The sequence below is a fragment of the Amia ocellicauda genome, chromosome 23 (genome assembly GCF_036373705.1).
Source record: "Amia ocellicauda isolate fAmiCal2 chromosome 23, fAmiCal2.hap1, whole genome shotgun sequence".
Lineage (NCBI taxonomy): Eukaryota > Metazoa > Chordata > Actinopteri > Amiiformes > Amiidae > Amia > Amia ocellicauda.
In genome coordinates, this window is record NC_089872.1 from 10,806,714 (window position 1) to 10,823,285 (window position 16,572).

The 16,572-nt window shown below is 40.1% G+C and overlaps 1 protein-coding gene and 1 long non-coding RNA gene across 3 annotated transcripts in view; one reads left to right on the forward strand and one right to left on the reverse strand.

The window, feature by feature from the left end:
• Nucleotides 1–15,086, forward strand: part of slx4ip (SLX4 interacting protein) — a 38,242-nt gene extending 23,156 nt beyond the window's left edge. For both annotated transcript variants that reach the window (XM_066697093.1, XM_066697094.1), the window contains exons 5-8: nucleotides 4,217–4,294; nucleotides 5,676–5,764; nucleotides 13,256–13,362; nucleotides 13,461–15,086. In XM_066697093.1, coding sequence (XP_066553190.1) covers nucleotides 4,217–4,294; nucleotides 5,676–5,764; nucleotides 13,256–13,362; nucleotides 13,461–14,241 — 1,055 coding nt within the window. In that variant the 3' untranslated portion in view covers nucleotides 14,242–15,086. The remainder of the gene's footprint in view (nucleotides 1–4,216; nucleotides 4,295–5,675; nucleotides 5,765–13,255; nucleotides 13,363–13,460) is intronic.
• Nucleotides 1,150–8,738, reverse strand: LOC136719237 (uncharacterized). The gene is made up of 3 exons (XR_010805388.1): nucleotides 8,664–8,738; nucleotides 1,756–1,797; nucleotides 1,150–1,212 (listed from the first exon to the last, which is right to left on the reverse strand). It is a non-coding gene; the product is annotated as an uncharacterized LOC136719237 (long non-coding RNA).
• Nucleotides 15,087–16,572: the final 1,486 nt, after the last annotated feature.

Below are 16,572 nucleotides of genomic sequence, written 5' to 3' on the forward strand. Positions count from 1 at the left end.
CATCAGGACTTCCCCAAGAGTCATCCATTGTCTGCAGTTATCCACATCCGACATGCTTCTGCAACCTTTTTTTCATTTATTTCACTATGCCATCTTGCAGTAGACATGCTCTTTCTCATTGTTTCTCTCTTGGCATCCAGCCCAGTACCTCCTGGGTCACTTCATGATAAGGTCTTCTTCCTGGTCTCTAAGCTGTTGTAAATATCGCTCTCTTCACTTCGCAGTGTAATACTTATTTGTTTTCTAAAACAACATTTTTCTGGTTTCTTGTTCTGAGCAGCCAGCACACACTGCTCATCCGGTTTTATTTGCAGCTTTTGAATTATCTTCGCATTCAGAGTTGTGTATCCACAAAACTGGCAGGACATATGTGAATTTGAAGTTCAGAAGTTCATATTTTTATTGCTGGCTTCCAAAATTTCTAGATAATTTCTGATTCATTTGCCACTGACCTTTAAGGCATGCAGGCAGGTTTCCCTTTGGAATTTCCCAAAACAACTCCAGGCTGTTCTGGCTTGTCCCTGCTTTTGAGGCATCTGGTTTTGAGTGAATGATATTGATTGACCAAAATAGACATAACTTGACCTGTGTCAAAGTGATGCAATGTACATAGTTGTTTGATTTAACACAACCTTCTCTCGAAGTGTCACTTGCACGTATAGTATGTGGAAGGATGGGATTATGGGTAATACATTTTCTATTTACTATTTCACAAAATTTCCAACGAAAAGTAATGGCACTGTGCCGAAGCTCTCCTACTAATTTCATAATTACCATAGTCCTTATCCTCTTTGCCAAATCGTGTCCTATGTATATAAGACTCTGAGTGAAAATTGCAACCATGTCAAATGAGCTCTGAGTGCATTGTAATGAAGTGGTGGAACAGAGAATACAATTCCTTTTTGGTTACAATATGAGCCTGAGGGTAGCAGGCAAATAGACGAGGAGTCTGGAGGACTTTCAATGAAACAGATCTGGGGTTTTAATGTTTTGACTAATGTTGTCTCCTGTATGTAAGTGTCGGGGATGGCGTGTTCGAACGGCCCAGCCCATCTTGTGTCCAGATTCCTTGCAGACTGGAAAGTGGCGTGCTGCCATCACCAAAGTGTCTTGCATTCCCTGGACAGTGACAACCAGCACTGAGGCAATCTGTGTTATTGTTTGTTCTTTTTCTTTCGGGTACTGAATTGAAACAGACTGAACGCATAGCTCCTGTTAAACAAATAAAGAACAATCATGAATCTGGAATGGCCCCTAATAACACAAAATGAGATGCAGGCACAGAATTATACTAAGGGGGAAGCTTTTGGGCTACAATAAATGCTAAATAAAAATTATGTATATTTAACATTTTTGTTGTTGAGTATTTCATAAACCCAAACATTTTAATTGCTAACGGTTTGTCCATACTTTCCAATGTGCATTTATGAGCGTATTTAACTGTGAAGATGTAAGATTATCAGAGTATACAAAGGAACTGTGGATCTGAAAGCCTTAATTTCTACATTAGATATTTCATTTTCCCATCCTATTATTGATATCACCTTTTAGTAACAGGTTTCAAAAAACACCCTGAGAAAGTAGACACAGAAAGGGCAGGTTATGTCATCTTTTAATAATCTGTACTTCTAATTTCAGATGAGTTGAGTGACACACACACCCTTTTATCTGTAATTATTATTATTTGTAATATATTGTTTACTTGTTTTGGGCATGTGGTTTTAATTATAAGCTCTTTTGGGTTTCCAACCTCACCTGCACTTTTAATCCAGTTTTTCATTTTATCCGTCTTCATTTCTGCAAATCAATAAATAAAATAATTAAGGTTTGATGATAATAATAAACAAACAAACGGGTTATTGATGTTTTTTGTTTGTTTTTATGTAGTGACATGCCTTTAATAGACACACACACACACACACATATATATATATATATATATATATATATATATATATATATATATATATATATACATATATACATACAGTGAGGGAAAAAAGTATTTGATCCCCTGCTGATTTTGTACGTTTGCCCACTGACAAAGAAATGATCAGTCTATAATTTTAATGGTAGTTGTATTTTAACAGTGAGAGACAGAATAACAACAAAAAAATCCAGAAAAACGCATTTCAAAAAAGTTATACATTGATTTGCATGTTAATGAGGGAAATAAATATTTGATCCCCTATCAATCAGCAAGATTTCTGGCTCCCAGGTGTCTTTTACAGGTAACGAGCTGAGATTAGGAGCACTCTCTTAAAGGGAGTGCTCCTAATCTCAGCTCGTTACCTGTATAAAAGACACCTGTCCACAGAAGCAATCAATCAATCAGATTCCAAACTCTCCACCATGGCCAAGACCAAAGAGCTGTCCAAGGATGTCAGGGACAAGATTGTAGACCTACACAAGGCTGGAATGGGCTACAAGACCATCGCCAAGCAGCTTGGTGAGAAGGTGAGAAGGTGACAACAGTTGGTGCGATTATTCGCAAATGGAAGAAACACAAAATAACTGTCAGTCTCCCTCGGTCTGGGGCTCCATGCAAGATCTCACCTCGTGGAGTTTCAATGATCATGAGAACGGTGAGGAATCAGCCCAGAACTACATGGGAGGATCTTGTTAATGATCTCAAGGCAGCTGGGATCATAGTCACCAAGAAAACAATTGGTAACACACTACACCGTGAAGGACTGAAATCCTGCAGCGCAGCGCCCGCAAGGTCCCCCTGCTCAAGAAAGCACATGTACAGGCCCGTCTGAAGTTTGCCAATGAACATCTGAATGATTCAGAGGAGAACTGGGTGAAAGTGTTGTTGTCAGATGAGACCAAAATCGAGCTCTTTGGCATCAACTCAACTCACCGTGTTTGGAGGAGGAGGAATGACCCCAAGAACACCATCCCCACCGTCAAACATGGAGGTGGAAACATTATGCTTTGGGGGTGTTTTTCTGCTAAGGGGACAGGACAACTGCACCGCATCAAAGGGACAATGGACGGGGCCATGTACCGTCAAATCTTGGGTGAGAACCTCCTTCCCTCAGCCAGGGCATTGAAAATGGGTCGTGGATGAATATTCCAGCATGACAATAACCCAAAACACACAGCCAAGGCAACAAAGGAGTGGCTCAAGAAGAAGCACATTAAGGTCCTGGAGTGGTTTAGCCAGTCTCCAGACCTTAATCCCATACAAAATCTGTGGAGGGAGCTGAAGGTTCGAGTTGCCAAACGTCAGCCTCGAAACCTTAATGACTTGGAGAGGATCTGCAAAGAGGAGTGGGACAAAATCCCTCCTGAGATGTGTGCAAACCTGGTGGCCAACTACAAGAAACGTCTGACCTCTGTGATTGCCAACAAGGGTTTTGCCACCAAGTACTAAGTCGAAGGGGTCAAATACTTATTTCCCTCATTAACATGCAAATCAATGTATAACTTTTTTGAAATGCGTTTTTCTGGATTTTTTTGTTGTTATTCTGTCTCTCACTGTTAAAATACACCTACCATTACAATTATAGACTGATAATTTCTTTGTCAGTGGGCAAACGTACAAAATCAGCAGGGGATCAAATACTTTTTTCCCCTCACTGTATATATAAAGTAATTGATTGTAAACAGTGTTTTGGGGCATGATAAAAACAAATTCTGTGTTTTTGCCATAGCAGTCAATGGGATTGTAACTGGGCATGACAGCCTGCTTTCCTGAACCATTTGAGATGAGTTAAGCTGTTGTGTTGCTAATATATGCTGTGATCACTGACTTTGTTCTCAGATTGACAGCTTGGTTTTGTTCCAGGACAGGATCATTGTCTGTGTTTTATACCAGCTCCTCAGAGCACAAGATAAACATGTTACAACAGTGAAATGTGCAATATACTAATCTGCATGCTCATTTCATTATGTGGCTCATGCTGTGATTCTCTGCTTTTTATTTCTTACTTTTGCAGTGGGCAACAAGTAATCTGATTAAGCAAAGAAGAATTGTATCATTATCATCATCCTCCTCATCATGATGTTACTAGATGGGATTGTATGAAAAAGTTTGATTAATAAGTCAACTCGTAGTAACCTTCCAATTCAGAGTAATATCTTGTGTCTCATTCTTTTGTTTGTGACAGTGCCTTTCATGCCCTGCAAGTTCCTGTTTTTACAGATTCGAAAGCCCCCAACTCTTTATGTGCAGCTACCAGTCCTTATCCTGTGTTGTTTTCTTTGGCAGGGGAGCACTTTCGCCTCGCAGCTTACTTTATGAAAAGGCATGTCAATCTGAGGTGCATTGTGAAGCAGCAATTCCGGGGTATGTAATTGAATTATACTACATATACCCTGCGGATAAAATAGACTTTTACTGCCGGGGTGAAGGCATGCACAGAAGATATCGATCTCATATCGAAGTCATGCCTTCCAATTCTCTCTCCATTGTCCTGATGTTATCCATTGCCATTGGAACATGGTTGTTTTGTCATTTTTTTTAATAGTACCTTGTTATTAATACTTCCTAGGTTTTGTATGAGACATTTCGGAGCGCCACAGTTGGAATTAGTATTTTTTTTTAAATTCATGTGTTATATATTTGTAACAAAAATACTTTCTTAAAAGACTTCTTTAGTCATCCTGAATTCAGTCATAGCCACTTCGTATTTTCTCTCACAGTGATGCGGCCAAAAATGTTATATAACTATAGATAAAAAGAGCAGACCTTTTGAAATTAACTACATTTTACAGGTTTAATGAGAATCTCGAGAGAAGACTGGTCTGAGCTTGTTTCTTTTCTTAAACTCTCACGGCACTTTGAAGGAGATTGCTAATTGCTTTAAGGATTGTGACTACAATTCATACAGACCAGAAATATTCATGCATTTTTATGTCTCTTGTCGCCCTTTACAAAGATTTATTTCTATTTAATTTGTTCAATGAGGCTGAACTAAGAGATGCACATTTCAACTAGAGACTATTATAATGCTACAGTAAAGCTGTCAAGCAAGATTTCACTGACTAATCTGGTGACACAAATTACTCGGAACAAATAATTCTGTACATCCGTTTTGCTGCTCATTTCAATTGAGGTGTTTTAGAAGGGTAAAACATGCTTGTTCCAAACATTGGCCAAGTAAAAAAAGACAAAAAATAAGATGCTGACTAAAAGTTTAGTTTGTATATACGGAATTCAGAGTAGAGTGGAGCACAATAAAAATGTAAAATGTTGCTTGTAACTTATTTTATTATACCTTATTTATGTATGTATTTATTTATTTTCATAAGACAATTACTACATTAATATAAATATGAAGTCCACATGGTTTAAGACATATATAATTCAAGATTTAATCAGCATTATGGGTACACCTGGAAATCATACGAGGAATGGAAAAGTATACATCAAGAATTGACTCATGCCAATTGTTATTATTCATCTTAAGACCATATCATACATTTTTACCTCAGGTACTGACATGTCCTTTATAGGATTGCATGGTGAGTTAGCACGAGTCTGATAGAGGTCACAGCTGTCAGAATAACTATATAATTTAAACTTTAAATTGAGCTTAACTTCAGAATATTAAGTATGGATGGAACCAAACAAAATATTTACAAATAACTAATATTTCATTAATCATTTTATTCATTATCGTATCGTGTTGTTTTCTGTTGTTTTGTTGTGTGGTGTTTTTATGCAGAGCTCCGTGTGTTTCCTGAACGCTTCACGGTTTTTATGAGTCTTCCAGAAGAGGTACCAGGACCCCGGGGAAACGAGGACCCCACCAAGGTAAGAACTGTTTGTGTGCTTTTTCTTTTCCAGTCATTTGGCAAAACGTAGTCGGGCCTGTGTATTAATACAGGGGAGCACAGCCGAATTATATTCCGCTTCATAATTTGAGGGTATTTACATAAAGTAGCCCTGGAGTCTGCATGACCATGTCCCGTCTGCCTGCTTGGGATGGGAAAGTGACATTTCTGTGAGGGCGAACCAACCAAGGCGCCAAGAGTCATTTTTATAAATTGAAACTCTCTCTATAGCGGAGCATCCTATTATAACCAGAGCAATAACAACACTTCAAAATACTTGAGTTCTCCTTGTGCAAGTTTCACTGGCTCCACTGTTATTTATGAAGGAATAATCATACGACAACTTAATAGCTCCCGAGCGCAGTGTGCCTGCGAGGGTCAGTCTCTCAAAGAAAAAGCAAACTGCTTGGCAAAGCTGGAAGAGGGGGTTCGGGATTATATATTAAAAATTACAAGTTCCGTCTGTTTAAATGTTGCATGTGGGAGGGTGATATAGTTGGGAAAAGTGGTAGAGATCATTATTTTTGCAATCAGAGGGTGTTTTCAAAACTTGGTCCCTGGATGCAAATTGTCAGATTGGTTTTGCACTATGAAACCACACTGTACTTCCCAATTGTGTTTGTGTCCTGAGTTTGCACTTCCATGTACCCTTTTGTACTGTTCTACTCGCTGTATTATATTGAACTAACCAACCCTCCTAAGGGATAAGGAACTGGTGGGAAACCCTGAGAAGCTTTCTACCTTGGCATAGATATAAAGGAAGAGAGTTTTGAGTATCCCATGATCATTGCTGGTACTTTAAATGGAAGTTCTTACTATTGTTTTCTTTGAATAATGTTTTTTTCTTCCTTTGGCTTTCAATGAAAGCAACAATTGTAATATTTTTAGAGTAATGCAGTCGTCAGTGAAAAGTTCAAATTGTGTAACCAATTTTCCAGTTGAGGGAACCATAGCTTTCGTTAACTTTCCCATTTTCAGGATGTGGCTTTCTTGTCTCGTATGAGCAGGGGGCGGGGGGCCTGTGGTATCGTTCTCACTAGCTTAACCTCTCTGGTGGTTTGTTGAGGAAAGACACCAGACAAGAAAGCTGGAGTTTTTCACAGGACAAAACAGTTAGCTTGTTTGTTTACCTCTGTTTCCTACTTTTACTCAAATTTGACAGATGATATGACTTGTTTTTAGATTGCAATTAACATAAATGAATGCAAAACTTTAAAACAAATATTACTGTAAAATCAATATTGTTATGAAGATGATTTAGATATTATTATTGTTATTGTATAGGCATTGATACTGGCTATAGTTCAAGCTAATATCTGCATTGATTTGACAACTTTGCGCATACTGTAGCACATGCATGTACATGTGATGAATTTCTGTGCAATTTGATATTTTTTTTAATTTTATGACTTTTGGATTTTGTCTTGGAGATAGTGGGTCAGAGCATTACTCATATCCTGCACTATGGTTTTGAAAAGAGGGACTTTTGAGATTTGAATTTATGTTATGATGAAAACGGTGTCTTTAGGGAAGTAAATCAATTATTACAACAAAACAAAAAATAAACGTCTGTGAAAAAATAAAAGCAAAATAATAATTTCAAATGCCAAACCATAAACTTCACTTTTTATATCTATCTTGCTAACACAAACCACATCCAAAAAAACAAAAAACAAAAAATCCACAAAGATCCAATCCAGCTTTTTCATGTAGGATCATGTCAGGCCTCAATGACTAGACTGTTTGAAATGGCTTTAAATCTGCTCGCTCAGCGTTTCTGTGCACACACTGGTGTGTTAAAGTGGTGACCCTTCGTTCCAGCAGGTCACAAGCTGGACTCACTCCTCTTTCGGTCAAGCAAGAGGGAGTAGCTGAGAGTGAGGGCAACATGAGGTTCACTTTGTTTTTTAAAAGGGAGGGTCACAGGGATGCTCTGCTTGCTTAGGTAAGAAAACAAATTAAAAATCTTTTTTGGTTTGTTCCGTCTTGTTTTTCTTTAGGTTTTCATCTGTGATATGCCTGAGACCAGCCCTGATCCTTTAAATTTAGTGATCTAGTCAATCTATTCTTAATCTGAATTCTGTTTCAGTTGAGCCTATTTCCAACCCCTTGATCTTTAAACATTCATTGAGAACGAGAAAACATTTTCCAGTGATGACTTGGCGAATGCTGTTGACATCACAACTCCAGCAAAGACAAAAAAGGAGAAGTCCCACACACTGCATGACGGATAGCCCACGATCTTCCAGCCCACGATCTTCCAGCCCACATTGTCAACTTAGCAGAGAAGGTCATCAACTAAATAGATATATAGCCAATGATCTAGGGTGACCCCCTCCCTTAATTTGTCATCATTTACAAGCTAATAAAACTAATAAAAGCTCTGGTTCAAACTGGAATCCCACCTTAAAAAGCCAAATAATGCATACCCTTATATAGATTTACGTCAGTATACCACTAGTGAAACCACAGCAAAGAAAAGTGGAATCATGGAAGTGTATAGTAAACCACGATTCAAACTATGGGAGTTACTGTGCCAATGCCTGGTGGTAAACTCTCATAAGGACGGTCTTTTCTGTCTCTGGCACAGAACCACGCCTCACATTGCTCAGTGCTATGTCAGAAGGGCAGAATATCCAGCCACGGCCGTGTGAAGCTGCTCTTCGTCGCTGTCCGCGCCGGGTCATCGATCAGGCCGAGAAACAAAACGCAACCAGAAAAACAAACACGCCGAGGCTTCCCAAGCGTGTTGACATGACATTACAGCTTCTGGGCGCATTTCTCAGCTGAAGGGGAAGGAGAGGCGAGGGACAAAATGGGGCCAAAACCAACAGCCTGAATGTAACAATACAAGAATGAAAAAGGAAGGCGTACCCTACCTGATACCACACGCTGACCTCCACAGGCTGTTTATGATGGCTGTCACCCGTTCCTTTTACGCCTGTCTATTTATTTATTTTTCCAATTGTTATAATTTGCAAAAGGACAGGGAGCGACGTCATGCTTTTTTAAGGGCTGTTTACTTTGTTTGGATGTCGAGGGCTGCGCGATGATTGAGAGAAGGCGTTGGTAGTCTGGGCCGATGGAGCTGGCTCCGGCTGCAGTCTACTTTTCTCCCAGTCGGGGCTTGTTTTTGCATCAGGAAGAAATGCTCCAAAATAGGCTTGGTGTCTGCAGAGCATGCGAAAGCAGGCCATAACAAAAAAAAAAAAAACAATAATGAAAAACGTATTGCTTATGTCTTAATGCGCTGTGGAAATTGAATTGTCTCAGGCCCACAAATTGTATTAACTTGAGATTAGACCTAAGTATCCCAACCACGAAAGTTCATTTTGAAGGATCTCAATTGGTGTGCATGCATGTTTACCTTATTACCTTAAAAATGTGGTGTAAGTAAAATAAACACAGCGGCATGTTTATTCCAGGTTCGGTGGGTGTGTTCGTATCCGAAAGGAGACAAAAACATACAGTGCAATGGTGTATGTCAATAATGGTAGACATTGAAGGGGTATAGAGAAAGATATGGGCATTCTCAAGCTTGGACATACTACCCCAAGCATTATTGATACAGATGCTACATTATAGTTTTTAATCTGGTGTGTTCTGTAATACATTTCCCAGATTTGTGAAACTCCTAAACATCAACAGCATTCACAGAGAATCTTGAGTTAAATCACCTCTATTAGTATTGTCAGTTGCAGTAAACTCCAGTCCGTTTTCCAAATCGGAGACGGGCCGTGATGCCTCGAAGCAGCCTGTGCATATTAAAAGAAGAAGAGGAGAAAAAAAAAAATCTGGCAGCACTTTCAATGTCTCCCAAAACACGAGCACTTTACTGCTTGCTGAAAATATTTCAAAAGCTATTCATGTGAGGGCCTTTTCCAGACAAAGTATGTCTTTTGTCTGAGAATTGACTAAACCAAGGCTCGTGAAGAAAGCAAAAATACATCCAAAAATGTCCTAAAGTATGTGCGGTTCTCAAGCACATGGCCCTTCATTAATTATTCCCTTTACTGTCTATCACAAGGAAAAAAAACAACTCTGCGGCAAGCAATGCCGAGCCTTCGCTATCTATCTTCTTCTTGTCTCCACTGATCAGAGGGACGTCTCGGATTGTCTCTCAGAAGACTGAATACACCCATGATGAGGAATCGCTATGATCTCTGTACAATTCAAACCCATGATGACTTGCACATTCTCTCTGACACTCTGCCAGTCCAACTCTATCTCCCTGGCAGTACAATTGAGATGCAAGAGTTTATTTGTGTTTTTTAACCCCTTTTTCCTCAAATGAAGACAAACTAGACCAACCAGACCAGACTGTTGTTGGATAAAGCTCTTTGATAGTTTAAGATCACTCCTGATTGACATGCTCTTTATTTTGCTTTTTCTTTATACCTGTTAAAACTGAAAAATGTAGCTGGCTTAGCACATCTATTCTAAAGTCAAAAGCATGTGAGACTTTGTAGGCTAAATCTTGTCTTTTATATGCCTTCTCTTTTGATGTCCCACCAAAGTTTCTTGATTTGAAACCGAAGATTATTTTTCTCTGGCACTGACGGAAGAAGGTTTATTGGGCATGACGAGCACAAATTAAAAACAAAATGATATTTTCCCTTTCATTCTTTCTGGTACTGCTTTTTACTTCGACAGCCTGACTTTGCATTGTTTTATGACTTCTGAGTTTTTGATGTGCGATCAGTTTTCAATGGAAACAATGTGTGCATGTGTGTGTATGTGTGTGTGTGTGTGTGTGTGTGTGCCTGTGCATGGCTGTGTGTATATAAAGATATCTTAAAGCAGGCACATCAGCTTTAAATTGGGCTCGACTTGACAACAGCACACAAAGTGACATGTCATTTGTTACAGCACATGCACAGACGGAGTGGCATTTGCGATGATTATTGTTTTTTTTTTTATTTATGGCCCTTTAAGGCCTCCCATAGTGGACTTGTTCCAGCCTAAGGGAGTTTACATCATTCCTCACAGCTAAGGCTCTCGGTTCCCACAGAGTTTTCAAAGTCTGAGTCATACTCTTTATGTTAATTGTTCAGTTTTCAAAATAGAGCTCTTTTTGCAGGGTGTGGCTCCAAGGGAAGAAACTACTGTACTTTTTAGGACATGTTTCCAAGATTTTCACATGCATTTTTTTTTTTTTTTTTGAGCCAGTGCTGACAAACTCATCTCTATTTTCTCTGTCCCTAATTCTTCAACACAACAACAACAACAACCAAAAGACAGTGCCTCTGCTTTTCCAGGGCAGTTGTGAGACCGGCCCCAGCCACCCTCGGGCGCGAGTAGCCCACATGGACATGAATACATTAAAGACAAAAGCAAACTTGTAAAAGACTTCCCTTCTGTTGGGTTTTGTGAGAGTCTCGCACAGTGAATTCCAGCGTTTGTGGGCATGCTTTAGTGCATGCTGAGGTCAGAAGATGTGTCTCTGTGGAATCCCTTTTCTCTTTTTTCTTTTTCCCCTCATTCATCTCTCCAAACCACAGTGCTGTCGCAAGGTTACAAAAGCCTGCGCTCGGTTTTACAGTTACCGCTTAACCAGCGGAACTACTAACACCAGGCCGTTCTTCACTTAAACACCGAAAAATAAACCTGGCTGGATTAATTTATTTTTCGTTTTCACACATAATAGGATCATATATATATATATATATATATATATATATATATATATATATATATATATATATATATATATATATATATATATATACATATTATTTGTTTTAGATCATGAAATCTAAAGAATAATTTAATGTCAGTTTATCTAGTCTTTTTCTCTTTGTTTGAATGAAGTTGTAACCTGGCAAAAGCATTTAACAAAAGCGTCATGACTGCAGAGATCACTGCCACAACAGTTGGCACATAGATGCCAATGCTTCATTCAATGCAGTGACTGTATACAATCAATATTGGGATGAGGAATCTATCTACAAGACATGACAAAATATAACCATGTTTTGCTGATGCAGAAGGATTTTTTATCGCTCTCTCTTCCCCCTTTTTATACATTTTTTATAGAATTATTCATTTTTTTACTTTAACTTCTTTCCAGTTATCCTTGTGAACTGCTCTTCACAAATACACGCTCTGTTCTTGCTCAGTCAGGGCCTGTACTGTCAATTAAGCTTCATTATTCAGTTGTTGAAGGCACAAATATGAAAAAGGGGAAAAAAAACAGTAACCTTACCTGATTTCCTAAGGAAGGGAAGGTTTCCAGCTGGGATTGAAAGTCAGGACTTCAAAGTGTTCTTGTCATCGGGCTGAATTGTTAATTTAGCAGTGCCTTCCGAACCATGGGCCTGGACGTTAAAATGCATGGTTTTGGTTTCCCCCTGCTGATTGCAAATGTCCAACTTGATTAATGTTTAAATTTCCTCATATAATTGATTTCCCTAACATGTTAAGGTTTATTCATATCAGTAGAAATGTGCATGCAAAACTAAAAGTCATTGTTTTTATTGATCCTGGACCCAAAGCTATTTTACACTAAATCACTACTGATTAAAGGGAAAAGCAGTAATAACCCAGAGGTTGTCCAGTCCGAAAAGGCTGACTGCGTTCTAAATGAAAGGAAAAATACATTTTATGTTATCAGCCAAACGGTTAAAATTGTATTGCATTTAGCAGCAATGCGGTTAGTGGTTTGCAGATTAATATCAAAGGGTAAGGGGCCAAGATTGCAGTCTTGGGAGACCCCATAATGTGTAGTAATTCTTAAATACAACATCCCGCTGAAAAGCAGAGCACCGCAGTGTCATTATTATAGGTCTAAACATCGCCTGTAACACTTGCATTGATATAGGCACATTCCATTGGAAACCTATAATTTGTAGTGTGAAAAGCGGTCCTTTTTCTTTTTTTCCTTTTTCCTTTCAGTCAAAAATGTGTTCTGCCTGCACAATGTACGATCGCTGGAAGGCAGTTCCTCCATGGAATATATATATATGCATTAGCGAGCATTAGGTCATCGCTGTTGCTCTTTTCATGAGCTTTACATATACACTGAAGTTCACCTTGTAAAGACCGTGTTCAGGATGGGTTCACTTCTCTCCACTGCTGGGATAGATATGAGCTCAGGTGCAGCACTGTGGCGTTGAGGGCCACAGTCGAGCAGGTTTTATAGCTCTCTAATATATCAGCAACTTGCGAACTTAGAAAAGCTTTTAAACTGGTCCAGCTAAGCCAATGATTATGTGTAATTTGTAAACTGCAGGCCTCGGACTGGAGGTATCCATCCATGTATTAGCCTAGATGATTGAACTCATTTATTTTTGACCCCCCACAAACAAAAACAAGAACAGAAACCACTTATTTGAAGTACTTTAATGAATTGTGTGATTTTTTGGAGATTGTGTTTGGGCCCACTGGTAGTAACAGGTGCTGTGTGTAAGACGTCTTTAAAAAGCCAATGATAATAACGATTATTTATACAATTGCTGTTTGTCTTCCCAAGATGGAGCAGAACGGCAGAAGCACATCGGAATATTTTTCCAGTCCCTTTGAAACCGAAGAACCATTAAACAGCTCCAAAATAACAAAGAGGAACACCCTCAAGAAAATGTGAGTGAACATCCTCCTTTACCCGGCCCAAATAAAATAAAGCACATTAAAAGCCATGTTATTCTGTACTTCATCGTTAATCGTTTCGCCTCTGACAGTGCAAAACAAGCAAACAGCCGAGCCGACCCCACAAGCAAGACCGCGGAGGAGCCGCCCACGGCTGCCACTGCGACGGGGCGAGGGCCGGGGAGGGACGTGCCCCTCGGCTCCCGGGACGCCAGACCCAGAGTTCAGGACATCAACGCGGGAGGACCGGAGGAGGCCAGGAGAACAAACAAAGTTCAAAGCAGCTCCCAGCTTCCTTTTTCTGAGCTGGGAAGCAGCACCGGCGAGAGACAGCCAGATGAGACCGGCGGCCAGAAACAACCCCGTCTCGCGGAGCAGCTGAACGCCGGGCCGCAATGCGGGGTCCCGGCACTGAGGAGTGAGTCAGCAGCACCACAACCGAAACAGAGTCGGGGGAAGAGCAAGAGAGGGGCCTGCTCTCAGGAAGAGGCCGAGGGTGCCAAGAAAGTACGCCTTGGAACGGCTCCAGTATCCCCCAGTGAGGTAATAATGAAAACAGATTCTGCTGAGTCTTTAACACAAACATCCACGGAGAAGTCTCCATTGGTATCCAAGTCATGCTCTGCACCAGAATCAGCTGAAACCACAGTGGATGAGGAGTTGCTTACTTTGGGAAAATCGGCCCTGAAACCTCTCCTCGCAAAAAACAACACGGAGCAGACAGACCAAAACCGGCTGGCCACAAGCATAAACGACTTATCTGTCAAGCCTGTATCCTCTCATTCATATATTCGCTCCAGATCCCCAGACAGAAAGGAGGGGGTGGAGAATGTACCCAGAAAATCGAGATTAAGACGAACGAAGAAGTCCTGAGGGCAGAGACAGCGTTTTCTGGGTTTCAAAAACATTTACCACTTTGTTCAGGCCCGTTCATATTTTACAGATATGGGCTCAATCACAATGAATATTCCCGTCTTTCAAACTATTACGGGTAACACAGTTTCTGCCTCACTTGGATCAAAACAGGATAAAAGAAGTAGACCTGTCCATATACTCAATTCTAACTGGTTTAAGTGTCTGTTATGCAGATCTGTATGTATCCTGGTGGGGTTAGTGTGTCAGGCTTATAAAAGTACATTGTATAAGGCGTGTCCTGCAGTGCTAGGTTACTCCTCTCTGATTGGGATTGAAAGCCCCATCCACGTGTACTCGCACCGCGGCCCGGCGGGAGATCATCAATTGCTTTCGAGGCGGGAATGATTTTTGAGGTTTTGCTTTGGCAAACGCCAGAGGAAGTGAGGTTGCTCCCATCACTGGCGATCTGAGGATTCCTGTGTGAATAAGGCCGAGTTAATGTCCAACTGAGGTAATCAAGCATCTTCCAGTGAGGAGCACGGACCACCCAGAAATACGTCTCGGAAACGCGCCGTGCCAAAGGCGGGGTTCTGCTTTCAACTCCCACAGCTGATCCAAATGGAAATGGACTATGAGGTCTGTGAAATTGTTTTAAATAGCCAATTTAGCAGCTCCGTGTGCACACACCCCTTCTGTAAGTTGTTTTATACAAGATCCATGGTTTTAATAAACTTGTTTTAGCAAAATAAGTCTTCTGTTTTGTTTAAATGTGCTAATCTGATATTAGCAGATTATTATTACAACGTAGCGAGACACCAATGTCATAAACAGTCGTATTGTTTATATGGCACAACCACATTGCTCATGATTTGTGTCAGTAAGTTGTAATGAGAAACCACTATTTATAATTATTGAGAATATACAGTCAGTAAATGGAAGGCCTAATTAAGTCCCTTTCTTTCCCAAAAGTCTACAAACCAATGGAAATAAACGATTGTAACTATTGTTGACATGGAAACTTGATTTTTGTTCTTCGCCTCATTTATAATTGGAAAAGGTGGTTCGTATCTTACCCTGTTTAAGGCCGAACGCGTCTCTCTTCTTGTCCGTCCCATTATTTATTTACGTCCAGGCTGAGACTGTAAATTGAGACTGTGCATTCTTCTAATTCATGCATTGTTCTCCTCGGGTCTGTGAAAGGAGAGACAGATTCTTTGCAGCACTTAGATTTAATTTTGTTTAAAAAATGCAATAGGGAAACCAATGTGCATTTGGGCCAAAAATGCAGAACAGACTTTGGAAGTTTTCTGTTTTTTTAACGCATGCCTTTTTTTTTTTTTTTTTTTTAAACATGCTGTATTCATTGTGTTTCATTCAGTTAACACTTCGTTCCAGTCAAATTAAACGTTTGAAGTCAGTGTCCGCTTTGGGTGGTATGACGGTGTTGTAGCTTCCCAGAACCGATTATTTCTGTTATTGACAATAAAAGGATAATTAGACTTTAATCAGACCAAATCCATTCTTAGTGTTCGTGTGTGGAAACATCTTGGGGAGGCCTTCATCCAGCAGTGCATTGATATAGACTGATGATGATGATGATATAAGCCCATATCGATCCAATGCTGGAAGAAGGCCTCCCCAAGATGTTTCCACCGGCTTTGGTCTACTTCTCATTTCCACGCCACGCCTGCAAAGCGTATGATTTCATCTTCCCATCTTCTACGTGGCCTTCTAGGCCTTTGTTCCATCTCTCTGGATCCATTCGAGAGCTTCCTCTGCCCATCTTTGAGCGGTCCTTCTTCCAATATCCAGCCTATTGCCATTTTATAATTCTCAGTGATGACGCATATTTTGGTTTGTCCTCAGATGCGTTCATTTATTTTCCTCTCGTCGTGTTATTCCCAGCATGCATCTCTCCACGCCGCTTTGTTTCTGTAACCTGCTCTCTCAAGTACTTCATCGCATGTCCCAGACTTGGCACGTTATAAACGCAAACACACCACTGGGTCCTGTTAGCGATGCATGCGAACCAAAAGACAAGATCTACTGTGGCCAATAAAGGTCCTGTTGTTAAAGTTAAGACCAGGAAGCTGAATTGCAGAGGTTATACCAGATGAGGAAATTGAACTGGTGTTCGTTTGTTACCATTACCTTAAAACCTAGGAAGATTAGGAAGAGACACCAGCAGAATCGCATTCATTAATTGGTCCAAGGTAGGGATTGATTTATTTTTACATCAAAATTAGCCACCACATTGCTGTTTTATTAAGCAAATATTTGTCTAGGCACTAGAAATATGCTCTGCTAAATGTAGGTACATGCAGGCCCATCATGTTGTGAAATGTGGCT